Source organism: Brassica rapa, chromosome A05 (assembly GCF_000309985.2).
Source record: "Brassica rapa cultivar Chiifu-401-42 chromosome A05, CAAS_Brap_v3.01, whole genome shotgun sequence".
Classification (NCBI taxonomy): domain Eukaryota; kingdom Viridiplantae; phylum Streptophyta; class Magnoliopsida; order Brassicales; family Brassicaceae; genus Brassica; species Brassica rapa.
Genome location: NC_024799.2, coordinates 18,266,298 through 18,286,874, shown reverse-complemented (window position 1 = coordinate 18,286,874; position 20,577 = coordinate 18,266,298). Strand labels below are relative to the sequence as shown.

General features: G+C 32.9%; 1 protein-coding gene and 2 pseudogenes across 1 annotated transcript; 2 read left to right on the top strand and 1 right to left on the bottom strand.

Annotated features, from left to right (window-relative positions):
- Positions 1-5,859: 5,859 nt before the first annotated feature.
- LOC103868970 (leucine-rich repeat extensin-like protein 6) lies at positions 5,860-9,847 on the bottom strand. Its single transcript, XM_009147014.3, has one exon. It carries the CDS (start codon positions 9,789-9,791, stop codon positions 8,349-8,351), a length of 1,443 nt encoding a protein of 480 aa, XP_009145262.2. The 5' UTR covers positions 9,792-9,847; the 3' UTR covers positions 5,860-8,348.
- Positions 9,848-15,114: 5,267 nt separating this feature from the next.
- On the top strand, positions 15,115-16,543 carry LOC117134011 (annotated as a pseudogene).
- Positions 16,397-18,934, top strand: LOC108871893 (annotated as a pseudogene).
- The last annotated feature ends 1,643 nt before the right edge of the window (positions 18,935-20,577 follow it).

Sequence of the window (20,577 nt, the reverse complement as noted above, 5' to 3'; positions counted from 1 at the left end):
AAGAAGTTTTCGATTTTGAAGCTCCATGAACTCATGCAACTTTAACACCCGAGAAATAGTAAACCCCCTCACGTTCTTCACCTGCTCCAATCAGAGTCCTCGAAAAACGGTCATGTAAAACACACAGTGTATCAGTAAATATGGCTATGCATCCAGTTTGTTTTAGCAATTTGGATACTGATATGAGGGTGCAGTGGAAATCAGGAACAAGGAGAACATCAGTAAGCATATAGTCTTTGCTAAGGTGCAATGTTCCTTGTTTTGTAGCATTGGAGTCCTGTCCATTAGGACACGTCACTGATAAGGATGGGATGTTGTGGACATCATGTAGTAATGAGAGATCACCTGTCATATGGTGTGATGCCCATGTATTAATAATAACATCAAAAAGCATTGTTTTACCCGACAAATGTTCGGACGTAAGGTTGCTTTGCTTATTTTGGAGAAGAGAGATCAAGGATGCGATTTGATCTGAGTTGTGCTGCACGTTGCTTTGGACTGCGTTAGCTCTCCCACGTCCACGTCCACGATTACTAGTTGAACGACCACCCCTACCACCTCGAGATGAGTTGTTACGTTGTTCAATAAACCAGTCGGGAAAACCATGTACAAGGAAGCATTCAGATATGTCATGGCCTGTCCTCCCACAGTGAGTACAGGTTCGTGAAGGATCCCTGGAATGTGGCGGAGTAGTGTCTTTTGTAGTTAGAGCTGAATCCTATGAATACTCTGTTTTCGCAGAAAATCCTAAAGCTTCAGTTCTTTGTTCTTTAGAACGAGTAGACGCCATGTTTTGTTCCTCGCGGACGACCCGTGAGTAAACAATGTTAAGGTCGGGAAGAGGGTCTTCATCGGTTATACGAGATCGTATTGCAGAGAATCTGGAATCGTCCAGGCCAAACAAGAATTTATGAACCTTTGCATCTTCTTTTTCTTTTTTTATATCGGCTGCAGCAGCACACCTACAAGGCCGTGTAGTCTTCATGTTCTGCAACTCTTCCCACAACTTGCTAAGTCGACCATAATATTCAAGTACTGTTTGACCATTCTGTTTGCAGTTTGTGATTTCATCTTGTAGCTGATGGAGACGAGTCCCATTCTTTACAGAGAAGCGAAAGCGTAAAGATTCCCAAAGCTTGTGTGCTTCAGGTACATGAGTGACTGTTGATCTGAGTTTAGAATCAATAGATGTTCGTATCCATCCAACAATCATTGAGTTTGCTGCAAGCCATCGTGATAGGTCGGGTTCTTCTGCAGGTTTCGGTATTGTAGCATCAATAAAACCTGTTTTCTGCTTTGCTTGTAGAGAGTTTCGAAGTTCAGTGGCCCATTCTGTGTAGTTCTCTTGTGTAAGTAGTACCAACGTGATTAGGGGCTCCAGGATTGTCTGATCGATGAAGATAGTACGGCGATAGCTCTCTAGAAGAAGCCTGCGTCATCATAGAAGTAGAAGTAGCAGTAGAAGATGACGTATGATGTTCAGTCATCGTGGTTGATGAAACTGTAGTAGTAGAACGAAAGAAGGAGATCAAACGTATTGATCAAGAAAAAAAAATTAGATCATGAGATTTTAGTTCTGATACCATAAAATATAACGTAAAGCGTGTTTTTATTCATCAACCAATGTTGGTATTTATACAAAGAGAATGTAGTAAGGTAATGAGGAATATGAATATTAACATTCTCCTAAATCTCTTGTATATAGGAATATATCCATATCTATCATTAACCCTTTAACAATGAAGCTGCGGCAACATAAACGAAGTTCCCGCCATCACTCCGTAAACTCATATCAAAAAACAGATAATGGCAAAGATGAGAAAGTTACACAGATCAAATGTATGTTTCAACAGAAAAAATAATGATAACAGAGAATAAGAATTATACAAATTCCAATACACTTAAGTATTCATGAACTAACCAGCTTCTAAATGAGAGAAATAATAAACTATGAAACAAGAGAAAGAAAAATGTTTTTTAAACCCTTTGCCAAAAAAAAAGAAAGAAAAATGTTTTGCAAAAATGGAGGATAATGTCTCATGGAGAAGAAGAAGATCGTCTAGATTGTGTTTTTTTTCTTCAAAAACAAAGATTTAAGATATATTAAAAGAATATTTTGTAGATATTCTAAATATTTCTATTTTTTCAAAACAAATATTATTCTTGTTGAAATTATTACTTTAAATATAAAATAAATTAGGATGGAAAATAATTGAGAAATATACAGACTGGACAATTTAGTAAATTTATATATGCAAAAGTGTATTTTTCAAAAAACTAAAATAATAGTGTAGTTTTCAAAAAGAATTTTTATTTAAATGTATTTCTCCAAATTTTCCCAATTTTATACCTTAAATTTATTAAGAACATTTCTAATGCAACTCTATTTTATACAGAGTGATGTCACATTTTTAGAATAAGAAATAACATCTCTCTATATTTTTCTCAATAGTAAAATAACTTTATTATAGAAGCATAAATTTTCACCTATATAATAGAGAATCTTCTACCCTACTTTATTTTCACTTTAAAATAGAGTTTGAAGTAAAATTGATCAAATGGTACTTTATTTTTTATTGTATATTAAAGTAAAAATAGGTTTACTTTATAAATTGAGTAATCATATTTTTTTTGTTTGTCACTCTATTTTTCATTCTAAAATAAAGTACTATTAGCGTGGAATTCAATTTTTATTATAGAGTTACTATAATTTAAAAGAAAAAATAGCGTAAATCATTGGAGATGCTTTTTTATCTACCACTACCAAAATGACATCCTCTAGTTCGAAAATTAGCAATATTCCAGAATACAAGCTAAAAACGTGAATCATTGCTAATTTGTGGCCTATGCCAAACAAACTATAACAACATGAAACATTAAAAAATCTTTTCAAAAGTCCATTATCCGCGAAAATTAACTTTCTAGATCCAACAATAGCATCATACTAATACGTAGAACATGACTTAAGCTAAACAAACTTGAAGTAAACTAAAAAAAATAACACAACACCTCTCATGTACATTATCCAAAACCAAACAACTAGTATGAGTTATACAAATATTAGAGGTTGATCTGCGCATCTGCCCATATGGTGGTCATTATTCAAAACCAAACAACTAGTGTTATATATTTTAGATGTGTCGTCATATAACTAATTATATTCAAAAGATTTGGACCGATAGGGTAATATGATTGTTTTGATACAAATATTTGAACCCGTTTTAGATACATTGTTTATTTGGATATTTTTAGGTTCACATACATCATAACCGAATAAATCCGTATCTGAGAGGACCCGACTCGAGACCCACCTAAAAATTTATAATATCCGAGCAGAGCCTAATTTCAAAATCCAAAACTCGATACCGGAAAGAAATGACCCATACCTGAATGGGTACCCGAATGTTCATGCTTAACTGACTGTAAACAAATAAAAAAAATTTTGTTAACTGTTTTGAATTCTTCTCACGAGCAAATTTATTTAAACCTATGGAATTATTATGTTTAACATGTAAAATAAATGCTGTCGAATTATTATGGTAAATATAATTAGTGAAGTAGTTAACAAGAGTGAAAATGTGTAAAAAATATAATAAAACACTTTAAAAAATAGGTAATTTCTGTTTTATACTTCTATAATAAATATTCTCGAATTATTTGGAAATGACAATAATGAAGTGATTAGAATGTGTTAGAAAGGAAAAGAAAAATTGTAAGAAAAAAATTAATTTAGGAAAGTATTGTTGATATTCCCCACAATTAATATATGTATATATCAATACTATTAAAACAGAAGCATTTTTATCTATTTACTAATAGTTTACGTTGGACCATAAAATTTAACTATCTTTCCTATTATTTTTATTTATACATAACTTAATTATTATTAAATATACAGCATACCTAAATTTAAGGAACTAAATAACTAATCTATTATTTTTTGAAACTAATGAATTCAATTTATATTAATACTAAATTTATGTAACTAATAAATTATATTATATTTATTAATATAGTAAATAATGATCTATGTCTACTAATTTGTATATATACAATTGTACATTAATCCAAAATGAAAGAAACAAATTCTTCAAAACCCACACCAAATTCATAAAATATAATTCTTATAGCTAGAGTATTTTTTTTTTGTCATCAACAAACATACTCATATAGACTCTGTGAACCAAACTGGTAACTCCGCATCAATGTGAACGACGAAAGACGATTGTTTTCTTGCACATCGTGCTAGAGTATTAAATTTAGATATAAATATATACACTATAATGATAAAATAAATATTAATTGTTAGCTACTATTAATATTTAACATATGACGGAACATGTTTTATTGATATTTTTATGAATATATATTTTTTACTGGTTATTCGAACAGACACGTAATATATTTATCAAATATAAACTAATTGAACAAATATATCAACCCAATTTTATGATAATATATTAAATTAACATAAATCGATGCAAGAATTAGATATATAGTAACAATATATAAGAAAATAAAATAAAAAAGTATTTAAATTTCTAATACGAATGATGAAATTAACTTTTAATTTTAAAATATGCCAAAAACAAAACGTTATAAGATTCTTATAGCATGTGAACAACAAAAGTAAACTAAACAAATAAATAATCGATTATATTTTTTCGCAAATGTAAATCACTAAATTGTAGTAGACGAATCATTGTATAGCTAACTTTTGTAAAATTGGAACATCACTTTTATAATATATCCATCATTCATCTAAACATTCATGAGTATATATTAGAGTATTCTAAATATAATAATTTACGTCAAATTAGATTGCCTATCAGTTAATATATCGGTTCAACCATTAGTCGGATCCCCGGTTTTAGCGGTTTTTACGGATTTTGTCGAATTTTTAAATAATTAATTTTTTTATAACTAAACCAGATTACATATAAGGCCATCGGGTTTTCCAGTTTAACGACAGGTCCGCGTCAGGTTTCAAAACACTAAATATAACACTTTACTAGATTTTGACCCGCGCTTAAAAGCGCGGGTTATTTTTCAGTTGATAAAAATATATGATATGAATTAGTATTTTAGTCTTGTTATACATTATTATGTTACAAAATTTTATTATATCAAAAATAATTATTATTATTTTTAGTTAGTTAATGTAATTATATTTTTAATCGTTTGATTACTTTTTTCAAAAAAAATTATATGGATTGATCAGACTCAGTGCGTCTATTATTTTAAAATAAATTATTTTCAATTAGATGAGAACAATACTTTTATATCAAGTTCGGACCCGTCGTCGAACCAGTAAACACGATGACTTGTACATAAGCTGGTTTAGATTTAATGAAAACTCGTTAATTTAAAGCATGCAAACTTCGAAAAAACATGCAATCAAGTGTGACCCGACATTTGGTTGACATGGTAGGAAAAAAATAATCTTCAATAATATTTTAAGAGATGAATGAAACTTCTAATATATTAACGTAATAAAAAATAATTTAATGTAAATATATATAATTTTGTTTTAACAAATGATTTGCTAAAGTGTTTTTTTTTATTAAATTTGATTTTGTAAATATTTAGAATTATATAATGTTAGATGACATGATATAATATGTTGTATTATATATGCTTTCATTTAATAATTGATATTTAAATATTATATATCCATCTTTGAGCATAATATATGATGTATATAACGCTATTGAATAACAACAATTACATTGGATGATAATAAGAAAAATAATTAGAGAAGTGTATCATACAAAATGATAAATAATAATAGGATTTATTTAAAATATTTAAATTATTTATAGTTATTTTAGTTGATGGTAGGATAAAAAAAATAAAGAGTTTTATATAGATGTTATAAATTCTTTTATAATATATTTTTTAAAAATATTTTCTTTTAATAATATAAATTTTCAATCGCATCTATAATATATTCTTATCAAAAATCATCATAAAAATATATTTAGAATATATATATTTTGAATATATTGTTAAACTAAAGTACACAAAATAATCTCTAACAATATATTTAGAATAAATTGTTAAACCGTATGCAAAATAACTTCCTTTAAAATATAGTCAAAACTATTAGAAGTGTTAGTCAAGGAGAATCTATGATGTATAAGCTGTGTAGATAAATATTTGAGAAAGGTCAACATATTCATTTGAAAAACTACATTTCGATCAACGAAAAAATGATAGAGTGAAGCCTTTGGTCAAAAAATAAATGATAGTGTGAAATGTTGCAAAGTTGGTGGCACCAAGGAACAATATAGTTTTGGTATTTAAATTTACCAGTCACGTTTTGGTTATGGATTCATGAGACATGTTTTGGTAAGATGATATTTTAGTATAATGGAGTTATGTATAATTTTTTGGTGTATCATAGTAAGTTGAGTAATAAATAAGAGCATTGATTATTTTTTAGTTAGAGAAATATAAGATAATTGATTATTGCATAGTTAGAGAAATATAAGGTGAGACCAAAAAAATAGCTAAGTCTAATGAAAGGGTCCAACAACTTTTGATAGGTAGATTTTTTAAAACTCCTTCCCTTTTAATGGTATAGATTTGTTAAATTTAAATGTAGATACACAATCAAAAATACAAATTTATATCAAATAAATTTTGTTTGTTTCAAAAATAATTTTACGTTTTAAAAACGCAGGTAAAATTCTAGTATCACTCTTATAAGATAACAATTCGTCCACATCCGTTTTCAACATATATATTTAATACTATGTGTTCTATCCACACTTGCGGGCATAATCATCTTACAAATATTTATTAGTACATACCTTACGAATTTAAAAACCAGCATGATAAATTATTTTTTAATTTTCCTAATAATCTTCGTGTTTTTAAACACCAATAGAATATCACCAATAGAATCTATAAGACTACGAAGACATAACCACATGTCAAACATTCTATGTAATAAAGTAAAATAAGAACGTGAAACTTCGTCTCTTTTAACCCTCTTTACCTCTTCAAACTATCAACATACATGAAACTACAAAAAAAAGCTGATATATTTTAGTTAACGAAATTCTAGATATGGTTACTAAAAATATGACAAATAAATTAATAAGTCAGCTAAAATTACTTAAAACATGACAAATAAACAAAATATCTTAAAATTATGGAGAACATGACACATAAACATATATACAATTACAAAGTTAAAATAATAATATTATTTAAACTGATAAATTAATGAGTCAACTAAAATTAACTCATGTTCGAAAACGCGGCTAACTCGGCCGATTAAATGGCGGTGCAACGCTAGGCGGTGAAGAACAGAGGCGATTTCATTAAACTCGGCCAAAAAAATCGGATTCATAGAAAAAGTTTGGGTTTTTGGATTTTAAACGCTTGAAAATTGAAGTTACGTAACAGATCTATACTTTATAAATGATAAGAAATCCGCAAGGAAAATGATGTATTATTGTTAAAAGGTGTGAGGCGGCCATTAAAAAATCGCAGAAGAAGTGAAAACCCTAGAAAGAAGAAGGCAACTTAATTATGAATTTGCCATTAATGAAAGAAAAAATAAAATAAAACAAAAATGGGCATGTGGTACTCAGAACCCTCATCATCCCCTATATTAAAAGCCCCTATTTCCACTGGACCAGGTTAAATACTTAGGAGATATCTCACAGGTAAATATTTATGATATACATTTCTACGAAAATTAAGATAAGTACTAAATACTAATCTCCGATTTTCTATTAACTCGATAGGCGTAGGCCAACCGCCCGACTCACACCTAGCGTAGTTTCAAACATGAAAATTAACTAAGAACATAACAAATAAATTAATGACAACTAAAATTACTTAAAACATGACAAATAAATAAAATAACCTAAAATCATGAAAAACATAACAAATCATAAAAATTACTTTTCAAATAATAATATAGATGTCCTGCATGGAAAGTTTCTTAAACATGCATAAATCCATTGCACCACACAATTATAATACTCTAGCATCAATACCGATAACGAAAAAACAGAACCTGCATTTCAAACTACACAACAAACCCACAAACGGATTTACAAATTTGAATAACACAAATGTTAAACAATGGATATTACGAAATTTTAAAACATCCACTCCAAATAACTATCCAACAAATTCGTCTTTCCCAGAAGACCATGCATAACTTCCATCAATTTGTAAATAAATAAAAAATTCTCCACACAAGCATTTAATGTTAACTTCTCAAAAATGAATTACAAGAGAATAAATAGTCAAACAAGAAACAATTTAGTGAACACTAGCGTTACGTAACGTAAAACAGATGGCATTCCATTCGGTCAAAAGACGCCTTAGTCATGCACCGGCGGTGATAGAGTACTCGGAGGTGTAGGATACACATATGATGGCGGAGGAGGTGACGGATAAACACATGGTGGAGGAGGAGGTGACGCATACACATATGGTGGCGGAGGAGGGGAAGGATACACGTATAGTGGCGGAGGAGGCGATGAATACACATATGGTGGTGGTGACGGAGGTGGTGGAGGAGGCGGTGGTGGTGGCGGTGGTGGAGGAGGCGGTGGTGGTGGTGGCGGTGGTGGAGGAGGCGGTGGTGGTGGCGGTGGTGGAGGAGGCGGTGGTGGTGGTGGAGGACTAGGCGGAGAGCAGCCAAAGGAAGCACAATTAATAGGATATGAAGAAAAAGATCTACACTCGGCGGGGGACCGTTGGATTGGCCTCATCGGTAAACAGTTTCTACGGTCGTCAAACTCCTGAAGCCTCAGACAAACCGGTGGCTCGGCGGAGAAAAAGTTATACGAGTAAGTGAAGTTCTCGAGGTTCGGTAGTCGGCAGATGCCCTCCGGAATGTAGCCGGAGAATTTGTTATGAGCGATGTTTAACTGCTCCAAACTCTTCATATCACCCATAGTCTCCGGCAAAGAACCGACCAAGTTATTAAAACTCACGTCAAAAACCGTCAACTGGGTTAGCAAACCGATCTCTCGGTTTAAACAACCGCTAATCTGACTATTCGTGAGAATGACCTCGTGTAACGTTTTCCCCATGTTGTAGAAACTCGGAGGTACACAAGATCCTTGGAGATCGTTGTTGGCTAAGACAAGAACCGAAACTGTAGAGTTTCCTATGTTTCCCGGTAGCCTAAACCGGAAGTTGTTGTTGTTAATGAAGAGAGCGTCAAGGTTTAGGTCAAAGAGTTGGCTAGGAATATCACCGTAGAAACCATTAAACCTAATGTCAAGAAACTTTAAAGAAGGTAACGTGAAGACTACGGAAGGAAACTCGCCGGAGAGTTTATTGTTGCTGACGTCAAGCTCGTGGAGAAGTTTGAGGCAGTTTAGAGACATAGGGAGTTGACCTTTAAACCGGTTGGAATTGATATGGAATAAGGCAAGATCGGTTAAGAGACCAAGCTCTTCTGGGAGATAACCAGCGATGTTGGCATGGTTTAAGTCTATACCGGCTACGGTTAAGAGGTACGGGTTGTCTAGAGTCGGTGCACAGAAGACGCCTGTGTAGTTACAAACATGAGGACCACACCAGTTAGAGGTGAAGCCGTTTGGGTCTGAAGTCATAGTGAATTTCCAAGCTTGAAGAGCTGCGTAAGCTTTTAAGAGCCTTGGGTTTGCGATGGGAGGAAACCAATTAGGAGCATGTGGGGAGCAGGGGTTGATGGGAGGAGTATTGTAAGTGAAAGCTTGAGGAAGGATGAGGAAGAAGATGAAACAAGAGGCTAAGAAACGCCATTGGAACAAGAAAGTTTCTTCTCTCATTTTTTAGATGGTTTTTGTTTGTGTTTTGGAAATGGGAGTAAGAGCATCCACATCAATGAACCCCCTCTTGGGGTTCATCTTTTTAGTTTTTTATTATTAAAATTTGTTTCTTTTCCTTTTTGATTTTTTTTAAAAAAAAAAAAAAAAAAAAAAAAAGTTAGACCAATCGCGGGCCGCCACGACACGTGGGGCCCGCGCTACAGTGATGAACTTTAGGAGAGAGGGGTTCAACCAAGAGAACTTTAGGAAAGAGAGGGTTCATGAGATTGAATTATTTTATTATTTTTTTTCTTGGTTTTTGTGTGAACTCCCCCCATGAACTCTCAATGGGGGTGCTCTAAGTATAAGGTTGTATTTGTATAGGAAAGGGTGTAACCACTTCCGTTGAAATTTTATTTTGTTTGATATAGGAAATAGATTGTATAGATGATCCATTTCTAGTGGTTATATATTGAAGTCAATGTAATTATGTTTATTAAAATCTTACAAGGATGATTAATAAGTCAGTTACAAAAAATGATGATTAATTAGTTTATAAAAAAAGAACAAGAGAACTAATGGGTGACAGGGGAGCATTGATTTGACTTTCGTTTATTTGGTAGATGAGGTCAGAATTAGCAAAGAATGTTCGTTGATCCCCCTAATTATCAATCTGCAGTTTACATTGCATAATCTCTTTATACAAATCCTGACTTTTTAAAGCAATTTGCAATCAAATTGGACGAATATATATATATATATATATATATACACACACACACACGCTTTTAGTGGTCATTACACGGTTTTTATAACACACGCAAACTATAAATTTCAAAAGCAATATTATAAGGAGAAAATACAATATATACAACTGAAAATGGCGCTTTGAAACATCTAAATATCTTAGATGTCTCTAACTAACATTTAAATCCGATAAAATGAACAAACTTGACGAAGAAAATCTATTAAATACTAAAGAACTAAAGATTTCAACAGATCTAAAATAAAAGATTGTGACTGTTTTGCATATAATTAATTAAAATCGTTGTTTTAATATGTTTAGTATTCTTCTTTAATTAAAACTATGTAACACCTCTTAGATATGTATTACAAAGATACGACAAGTCCCGTGTAAGAGCAAGCTTAAGCTCGTTACATTTAGTTACACCAACTGCTGCCCCCGTGGATCTAACAGCTTTCATGGCATGTTTTACTGCGAACATGGTAAAGCTAATTTAGAGAAATAATATAAAATAAAGCAAGTTGTATTTAAAAGTTTATGTAATGTCAAACAAATTGTAACTCCTGAATAAACCATTTATGACAATAACTCTCGAGCTACATGTGTTAGTATGGTTGCAGAGTAGTCAGTACATGAAGATAAATTTAACGAATAGGTTCCTGATTACATTTATCGCCTACGACAATTGCCTTGTTTCTTCAACACAAGATGGCTCAATCCAGCACATATGCATCTAGTATACTCATATAGAGTTTCATAGAGACACAATAAATAAAATAATCGGATGGTTGTTGTTAATTACTACCAGAAACACGGTTTAGTAAACTTTTAAACCATTATTATCTAATTATAATATCAAATTTCCTAAAAAGTATGAAATCATATCTGAACTTGTTGAAAACTGTGGATTTAGATAAAAAAATCGCTGCGATTGATCGTGACTTATTATTATAAACTTATGATACAACTTGTTGGTACGGAGACTTTTATGTTGGGATCTATGTTAAGAACCACCAAAAAATGAGATTGTTCACTATATATTTCATTTGCCTTTTGATAGCGTGATTCATAGTTACCTAAGTTTATTCTTTCATATAGTGGGACTAGTTTTAGGGTTGGCGTGTAGCTAAAACAAAAGACGTAGACTTCCGTATATATGTATGACGTATGTACACGTATACGCAAATATTATCTAATTATTCATATTTTACAAGGCTACTTGAGAGCATCTGCATCAGTGAACCCCATAAAAGGGGTTCACAAAATATTTTTTTATTATTTTGTTTTACTGTTTGATTTTTGTTTTTCTTTTTTAAAAAAAATTTTAATTTATCGGACCAATAGTGGACCGCCACGTATCGTGGGATCCGCGCTACAGCGATGAACCAGGTTCACTGGGAAGAGCTGAGGAGAGACAAGTTCATCACTATTCATTATTATAATATTGTTTTTTTTTGGAATCTGTGTGAACCCCCATAAGTTCACTAATGGGGGTGCTCTGATGTCGTTAAAAAAAAAACAAGGCCACTTGATATATATTTTTGCTGTTGATCCTAAGAGTTTTTCAAAATCAAGCTCGATAGCTAGGTCAAACGTAGTTTATTACACTGTACGTACGGTACCACCAAATTAAAGATTCATCGTTGTTGGAAATCAGTGATCCTACTGGAAGCACAAGATTTAAGGGTTATGTTATGCGATATTATTGTTGGATCGTATAATGGAACTAGTTGAATCAGGGCCAGCTCATTAGTATTCAAGGCCCTTGGACAAACAAAATTAATTAGGCTCTCTAAAAGTAAATTTTAATATTCTTTAAATAAATATCATTAAAAATTATTTTAAATAGATAAAGTAATTTTTAATTTATATTAACATGTTTTAAATGCTATTTCAAAATGTAAATAAAATTTATATATGTTAGTAAAATTGATACTCTTAAAATATTAGATTTACAGTATGCTCGAGGATGGTAACACTCGCCCCACAACCCACACTAACAGCAGCCTTAACGGTCGAATATCCAAAACAAGTTACAAAAAAAAACTTATTATCTGATGTAAAAAAAAATTATTATCTAAACAAACATTAATGAAATCATTTATGTTAAACAATTAAAATAGCTAAAGACTGACATGTGAAAAAGGGTTTAGTGGGATTTTGAAACTTCATTTAATGAGAATCCATGCTTATCTATCTATGTATATATTACTATAAAGTAGACATGGACTCTCTTCTTGGAGTGCCAAATCACTAAATAAGAAAAGGAAAATGCGACACCTAACTAAATTAATTGTTAATTCAAACTGTCGTATTGTGTTTGTGGGCTTTGCGTTTAGAAAAGTTATTGTTTTAATTCGGGCCTGAAATGAACAGTCTGATGAAACATTCTATATACATTGTATTAAATTTATCTCAGAGACTCCGCACTACGGAGGTGTCACCGCGGAGTTGGACAGCCTTTTCACCTACCGTCGTTGAAGCTCAGGCGCTTCGTTGACCAACAGTTACTCGACCACATCCTCTTGACCCAGATTCGGTTTCTTATCATACGATTTTGGTTTACCGGCGGATGAAACCCGGGAAATGTTACGAAAGACGAAGAAGGCTGAATTGGAGAAAACATTTAATGTGCTTATTAAGAACCACTCCCCACTCCACACACGATTTTCAATTGAAGTCATCTCCCATTAATTCCATTGTGTCAATCTTTGACTATATATAGGTAACTCTCATTCCCGAAATTCATCCATTCAAACCTATCAATCAGTACCTTCTCTAAAATTCCACTTATAAGGATTAAAGTTCTCTTGTGGGCAGGGGAAGGAGAAACGTAAGGATTGAACTCTGGTTGCATGGTGGTGGCGGCATCCACGGAGATGGCAGCAAGCGGAGGAAGAATGACGTCCTTAGGATAGGGCTTAGGGTAAGGAGCGTAGTCAAAGGAGTGAGGAGCTTTGGGCTCCAATGCAGGGGGAGGAGTACATACCCGGTTGCCATCGTGATTTTCTTGCTCACTTATGATTGGATTTTCATCTTCTTCACGATTTTTCCTCCTCTCTTTTCAATACGATTGAAGTTAATTGAAGGTTAACCAAGAAAATATATTATTTTGTGTTTTTTTTTATTTTTGGTAAAGTAAAGAGGAAGATGGTTCTTTTTTTTTGTCAATGGGAGATGGTTCTAAGACTACTTGTAATGGGCTAGTTGAAATTTTGATTCAACAGTTTAATGCATGCAATGGTCTATTTGAATGAAACAAAATAGTTACATGGATTACATTTAGTTGAATTTCAAAAAAGTGGGGACACAGAGACACGTGACAACAAGTGAATGGAGAGAAAGTTGAGCAAAGTGAGATTCTTTTTTTTTTTTTTTTTTGTCATCAAAATACAGACTCATACTGACTCTGTGAACCAAACTGGGTGATCTGCATCCATGTGAACGACGAAAGACGATTGATTTCGAGCACTGCGTGCTAGACTATCTGCCTTTGAATTGTGCGTCCGTGGTACATAGATGAGCTCTGATCGGGTGAAGCTCTCCTTCAGGATCTTGATATCTTCCAAATAATTTGCAAAAGCTGGCCATTCCTCTGGTTCTGAAACCATCTTCACCAGTTGAGAACAATCCGTTGCAAACGTCACTTGAAATTGACGCAAGTTCTTCATACATTCCATTGCCCATAATAATGCTTCCATTTCTGCATGGAGAGGCGAGAGAGTAGCCCTCACATTTCGAGCCCCCAACAAACCATCAAAACCTTCCAGAGTACTGAACCAACCTTGTCCTGAAAAATTAAAACCCTCCTTCCACGAGCCATCCGTAAAACACCATCTTCCTGGGATCGACGGCAGTACCGTAGCTGCTGATGGTGATGGTATCCTCTGATCATTCTTTACTTGTGCCTCAGCCCACAATGTGGATTCTGTTTCAGCCAATTTTAGCGTGTCCATAGGATCCATGTCCAAATTACTGAAAACCTTATTATTTCTACCTTTCCAAATGTACCAAAGTATCCATGCAAACTGATGATCTTCCATCTGCGGAAAAACTCTCCAGAAAAGATGATCGATGTTTGTAAAGAGGGCGCTCGTTGGAAAAACATCTGGATTTGATGGTATTTTCGAAAGGGCCCAAACTTGAACAAAGTGAGATTCATGCAACCATTTCACGGAAAAAAAAAAACAAATTTATCTTCTTTAAATCTGCTCCTATATTTTTATTGGTTGATCAAATTCTTTTGAGATTCTTATCCCCTCCAATTATTAAAACTCAATTATTTTATAGTAATCGCTTTTTATATATATAAAAAATATGAAAAGTCATGATTTTTATGATCTATAAATAGAGACTAGTCTCACTTCATTTGGATACATAAGAAAAACGTTAATTTTCACTATAATTTTTGTATTAGCTTTCAATTAAGAAAATTGTGTTTAAACTCTTTTTTTTTTTTGCTAATAGATCACCATAATAATTCATTTAACACTCAAAATTCGTCAAATTTTCCTTTCAACTATCCAAATCCCAACAACTATCATTTTCAAAATTAACCTTCAAACACACCCCAAAATATACCAAATTATGGTTTTGCACCAAATTTCTTTATGCCATCATCTGTTCCAAACTATCCTCCATATTATGGATCGATGATGCCAAATTTATCTCTAAGACCTCTTTTTTCTTCTACTTCAATGGGTAATGAAATTGTTCCAAATATTTGAGCAACAGAATTTCTCGAATTTTCTACACAAATTGGTCTTGGTGGCATGACGGTCTCAATGAAGCCACTCAAATCGAGAATATAGAGGATTCAACTCATGCTCGTCGGAAAAGTCCAAAAATGGACTACTGATAAAAATTTGGTGCTACTTAGTGGGTGGATTAAGTATGGAACATACAGTGTTGTTGGAAGAAACCAAAAAAGCGAGCATATTGGGATAAAATTGATGAGTACTGTAACGAGCATTGCTCATTCAATCCTCCGCGAGATGGAGCTTCGTGCAGAAACCATTACAACTATATGAAGAAAAAGTTGAGCAAATGGGTTGGCGCATACAATAATGCTAAGCGTATGCAACAAAGCGGGTTGTCGGAGAATGATGTCTTGGCAAAAGCACATGAAATATATTCATATGGTAAAAATGAACATTTTAACTTTAATGTTAGAATGGCTTGCTGTCCGCGATCAACTACGTTATGGTCGTCAAGTTGGAGGAAATAGGGGCTCAAGTAGTGGATCAAAGAGATCCCGTGAAAATGATGCAAGTGACTCAAACTCTGTCGGATCTAGTGTTCGTCCAATGGGGAGAGACGCAGGAAAAAAAAGGTTAAAAAAAAACGTCGGTGTAACTTTGGAGATGGTCAACGAAGAGTGAAATGAATTCAAACAATTCAAAGAACAGGAATTGGAACGATTGGACAAAATAGCCAAGAGACAAGAGGAAGCAAATCAATTGATGAAAGAAAAGACTTAAGCTAAGAAGATGAAGATGTTCATGAAGCTAAGTGAAAAAGAGCATCTCGACAACAAGAACAAACAACTGTTGGAGAAGTTGAGCCACAATCTATTTGAAAATTAATTGATGTCAAGTTTTTATGATTTAATAATCTGTATTTTTCTACTTTAATTATGTGTGTTTGTTTTTCTACTTTAATAATGTGTGTATTTTTTTCTACTTAAATAATATGTGTTTGTCTCGTTCTACTTTTAATAATGTGTATGTCTTTTTCAACTTTAATAATTTTGTTTGTATTCAATCCGTGATTTTTGGATTTTGTGAGAGTATCTAATCTTATCTATTAATTATATCATTTTAATATTGGTTTGAAGTCCAATAATTTCAGCCACTCAATTTTTTTTTATAAATGGAGACTCTTTATTTCATTAATGTACCAACAACACAAATCATAGCTTACAAAGATATCAATGGATCCTTCAGAATTTCCTTTTGATATTGAAGCTTACAAAAAACAGTCTGAAATTGAAGAGAGATATATCGTTAATCTGTTTAGAGAGCGTCGACAAAAAATTGCTGAAGACCAAACACCTCGTAGCAAGAGAAAATACTTCAAAAGAGATCATGTTGCAGCAAATCAAAGGCTTATTGATGATTACTTTGCAAATCAGCCAACATATGATGATGCAATATTTCGTCGGCGATTCAGGATGCGAAAACATGTTTTTCTTCGGATAGTTGGAGACTTATCAAGTAATGACAACTACTTCACCCAGTGAATTGATGCAGTCAATAAAGAAGATATATCTCTATTGGCAAAATGTACCACTGCCATGCGAATGCTAGCATATGGTGTTGCGGCTGATGCAGTCGACGAATATATCAAAATAGGAGATACTACAATATTGGAGTATTTGCGTCAATTCTGTAAAGGAGTCATACAACTGTATGAGCACGAGTATCTTAGGGCTCCAACTCAAGAGGATCTTTCAAATAATTCAGCATGTTAGTGAGATGCGGAGGTTTCCTAGGATGATCGGGAGCATTGATTGCATGCATTGGGAATGAAAAAATTGTCCAACGGCGTGGGAAGGTCAATTTACTAAAGGAGATAAGGGAACCACCACCGTTATACTTGAAGCAGTTGCTTCTCATGATCTATAGATTTGGCATGCATTTTTTGGATGTCCCGGCACATTAAACGACATAAATGTTTTACATCATTCTCTAGTGTTTGATGATGTTGAACAAGGAAATACTCCAAGAGTGAAATTTCTCGTGAATCAACGTCCGTACGATATGGCATACTATCTAGCTGATGGTATCTATCCTTCTTATCCAATTTTTGTCAAATCAATTCGACTTCCTCAAAGTGAGCCAGACAAGTTATTTGCAAAATATCAAAAAGGATGTCGGAAGGCCATCGAACGTGCATTTGGAGTGTTACAGGCTCGATTCAAAATCATTCGTGAACAAGCTCACATGTAAGATATATCCGATTTGGCTATCATCATGCGGTCAAGTATCATATTGCATAATATGATTGTTGAAGATGAACGAGATACATATGCTCAACATTGGACCGATTATGATCAATCTGAGGCAAATGGTTCTAGTACACCACAACCATTTTCGACTGAGGTGTTACCCGTTTTTGCAAATCATGTGCGTGCTAGATCTGAATTACGTGATTCAAATGTACATCACAAATTGCAAGCAGATGTAGTCAAACACATATGGGCAAAATTTGGGATGTTCTAAAATTAAAACGACTTTAAGTTACATGTGATTTAAGAGTTTTTATGTTTTTGAATTGAGTTTATTGTACCAATTAAGTTGTGTGTTTTTATTTGTTGTATTACATTGTGTGTATTTGAATTTTCATAAGTTTATATGTTTAATAAAAATATTGTATTTTTAAAATAGTTAAGATATAAATGTATTTTTTTAAATATGTCATTTTAATTATTTATGTTAATTGTACTCGAAATTATTATTTATGTAACTATTAAATTGTAAAGAATAATAAGATGATTTAAAAAATGGTGGGGTAGGATGTTGAATTTTATTAAACAAAACCATTGTAGAAGTTAAAGATGAAGTGGGTGCTGAATAAGAATTTTTTTACATTTAGAGACACTTTCTCACATTCAAATTACACTACAAGACATTTATCATTTGAGGCACATTTTCTTTTGTCAAAAAGACTCTTATGACCCTAAACTAAAGTGGACGTGGACACGAAAGCGTGGATAACAAAATTATAAATTAGTTGTAGACATGAACATCTTAACAGAATTATAAATTAGTTGTGGACTTGGACAATATTCATTCGATTCCATTCATCATCTCGGGATCTAAATTCAACTCAAAATTATATCCATCCACATCATGACAAAGCGCAAATTCCTTAGATCAGAAATCTCTGACATGCAAGATCTATTACTCTCCGACAAAAGGTAAACGCTTCAATTTTTCTCTCCGCTCATACTCACAATATCATCTCTTTCTCATCTTGATTGAAGTTTAAATGCAGATAATTTATCAATTAAGCTGAAGAAGCCAAGTGTTTGTATTGGAGATAACAGAGTCTGTATCCACGTTTTATGGTATAATTTAAGTAACATGAGTCCATGTCCAAGTATTGTTGTATAGTTTTATGGAATCAAAACAGAGAGTTTGTCCACATTATCTACTATAAACACATTAACATCACATATCCACACATTACTCATCACTCATCCACACATCACCCGTCCACAAATCACTCAACCACACATCACTCGTCTACAAATCACCCATCCACAACTGTCCTTTTCATTGAAGGCAAAATTGTCTACAATCTGCTGCTGACCCACAACAAAGTGTGTCACATGTAAGAAGTGTCTCTAGGTGTAATAGAAAGTCAAAAAGTATTTTTTCAGTGTAATCAACTCATTGAATAATTAGGTGGAAGAGAGAGAAGATGATATGGAATGTTAAAAATAGAAAAAGAGAGTATTAAATAAATCAACCATTGTAGATAGTCTATAATAATATGTATCGTGCTGTCAGAATATGTTTTTTTAGTGTAAGTCCATATCTATTAGTTTTTTTTTTTAATCTAAACTCAGCTATATACATTTGCAACAATATAATTAAGCCCAAATTATGATGATTTTAACATCAAAAGTTAAACACGTAATCAGGCCCGGTCCAAAAATATTTTGGATTGGAAACAACACTTTTTATTTTGGGCCTGTTAATAAATAATTTTAAAAAGATAAAAATAAACAGAGGAAACTGTAGCCGATGCATTTTGAATCCTGCACCAAAAAGAGTGCTTTTCGCCATTAAACCAACTACACTACTGAAACCTTGACAGAAAAAGGTCGAAATACTTTAAGTTATTCAAAGGGCCCGATTTGCTTGTACCAGGGCCGCTACTGCATGTAATGATAACGTGTCAGACGAGAAAAGGTTTAAGAGATGACTGACTCACTCTCTGAGACATTGTGAGCGAAGAGAAGCTTTGTTCTTTCTAATCGCATTTTTTTAAAAATTTATTCCTTCACTTTTACATTTTATATTATTTTTTTGACTTTTTTTCTACTTTTGTGACTCCATAAGTTAAAGTAACAAAATGGAGTGGACGAATGAATAAAATGTAGCTCCGAAAGTAGACGGTGGATTATTGATTTACTCTTTCGTTTTTAGGTATTAAAAATATATATATCTTCAAGTAAGGAGATTATTTAGAGGCATCATATGAAATGGTTTAAAAAAAAAAGATAAAAGTAGCCTTGCAATGCTTATGTTCCGTCCAGGTATAAATACAAGCCTAATATCTACGACAATTGAGTTCATGTATGTAGTTTTCCTACTCATGTCTTTAAACTGATGGATAATTTCAGAATATGTGAAACAACAACAATGATTTCTGTAACTACGTAATTAAGTGCAACACAGGGAGTAATTTAATAAAACTATAAACATTAGATGACGTCCTCTTGGCTATGATGAGGAACCTCCCAGATAACTTACGCTACAAGAACAAATAAATTTAGAACTTCGAGTGCGAGGAGAAAAACTTGAGACAACTCCACCAATTTTATCATTAAAAAGGCGGTCACATATAAAGGTGAAAACAGTATAAAAATGGTTCCAAAACCAACCGAGCAGAAGACCCAATCCACAAAATCTAAGAAGACTGTCCAGCCTCCATCAATTGTTAAGGAATTGGTATCTGAAAAAGAAGAGTTAGATTCATTCTAAAAGAGAAAAAGAGGAGCTAGAGAGCTAGCCTACCAAGATTAAACAAAGAGAAAGAGGAGTTGATTAATAAAGAAGAGGAGAATAGAAAACAAACGGAAGTTGCAGAGATGAAGGAGTAACATCGTTGGTGGAGATATCACAAGCTACAAAAGCAATGGAGAGAAAGAATAAGAGAGAAGACAAGGCAAAAACAAGGAAACTAAAAAAAAGCCTAAGGTATTTCCTTTTTCTTTTGTTTTCCCTATTCAATAAAATCTCTATAATATTATTTGAGACGTACGTTTCTTATCTGTCGCTCTCATATTAACTCTCACGATGGTTGATTATATTGATACCATTAATGAAT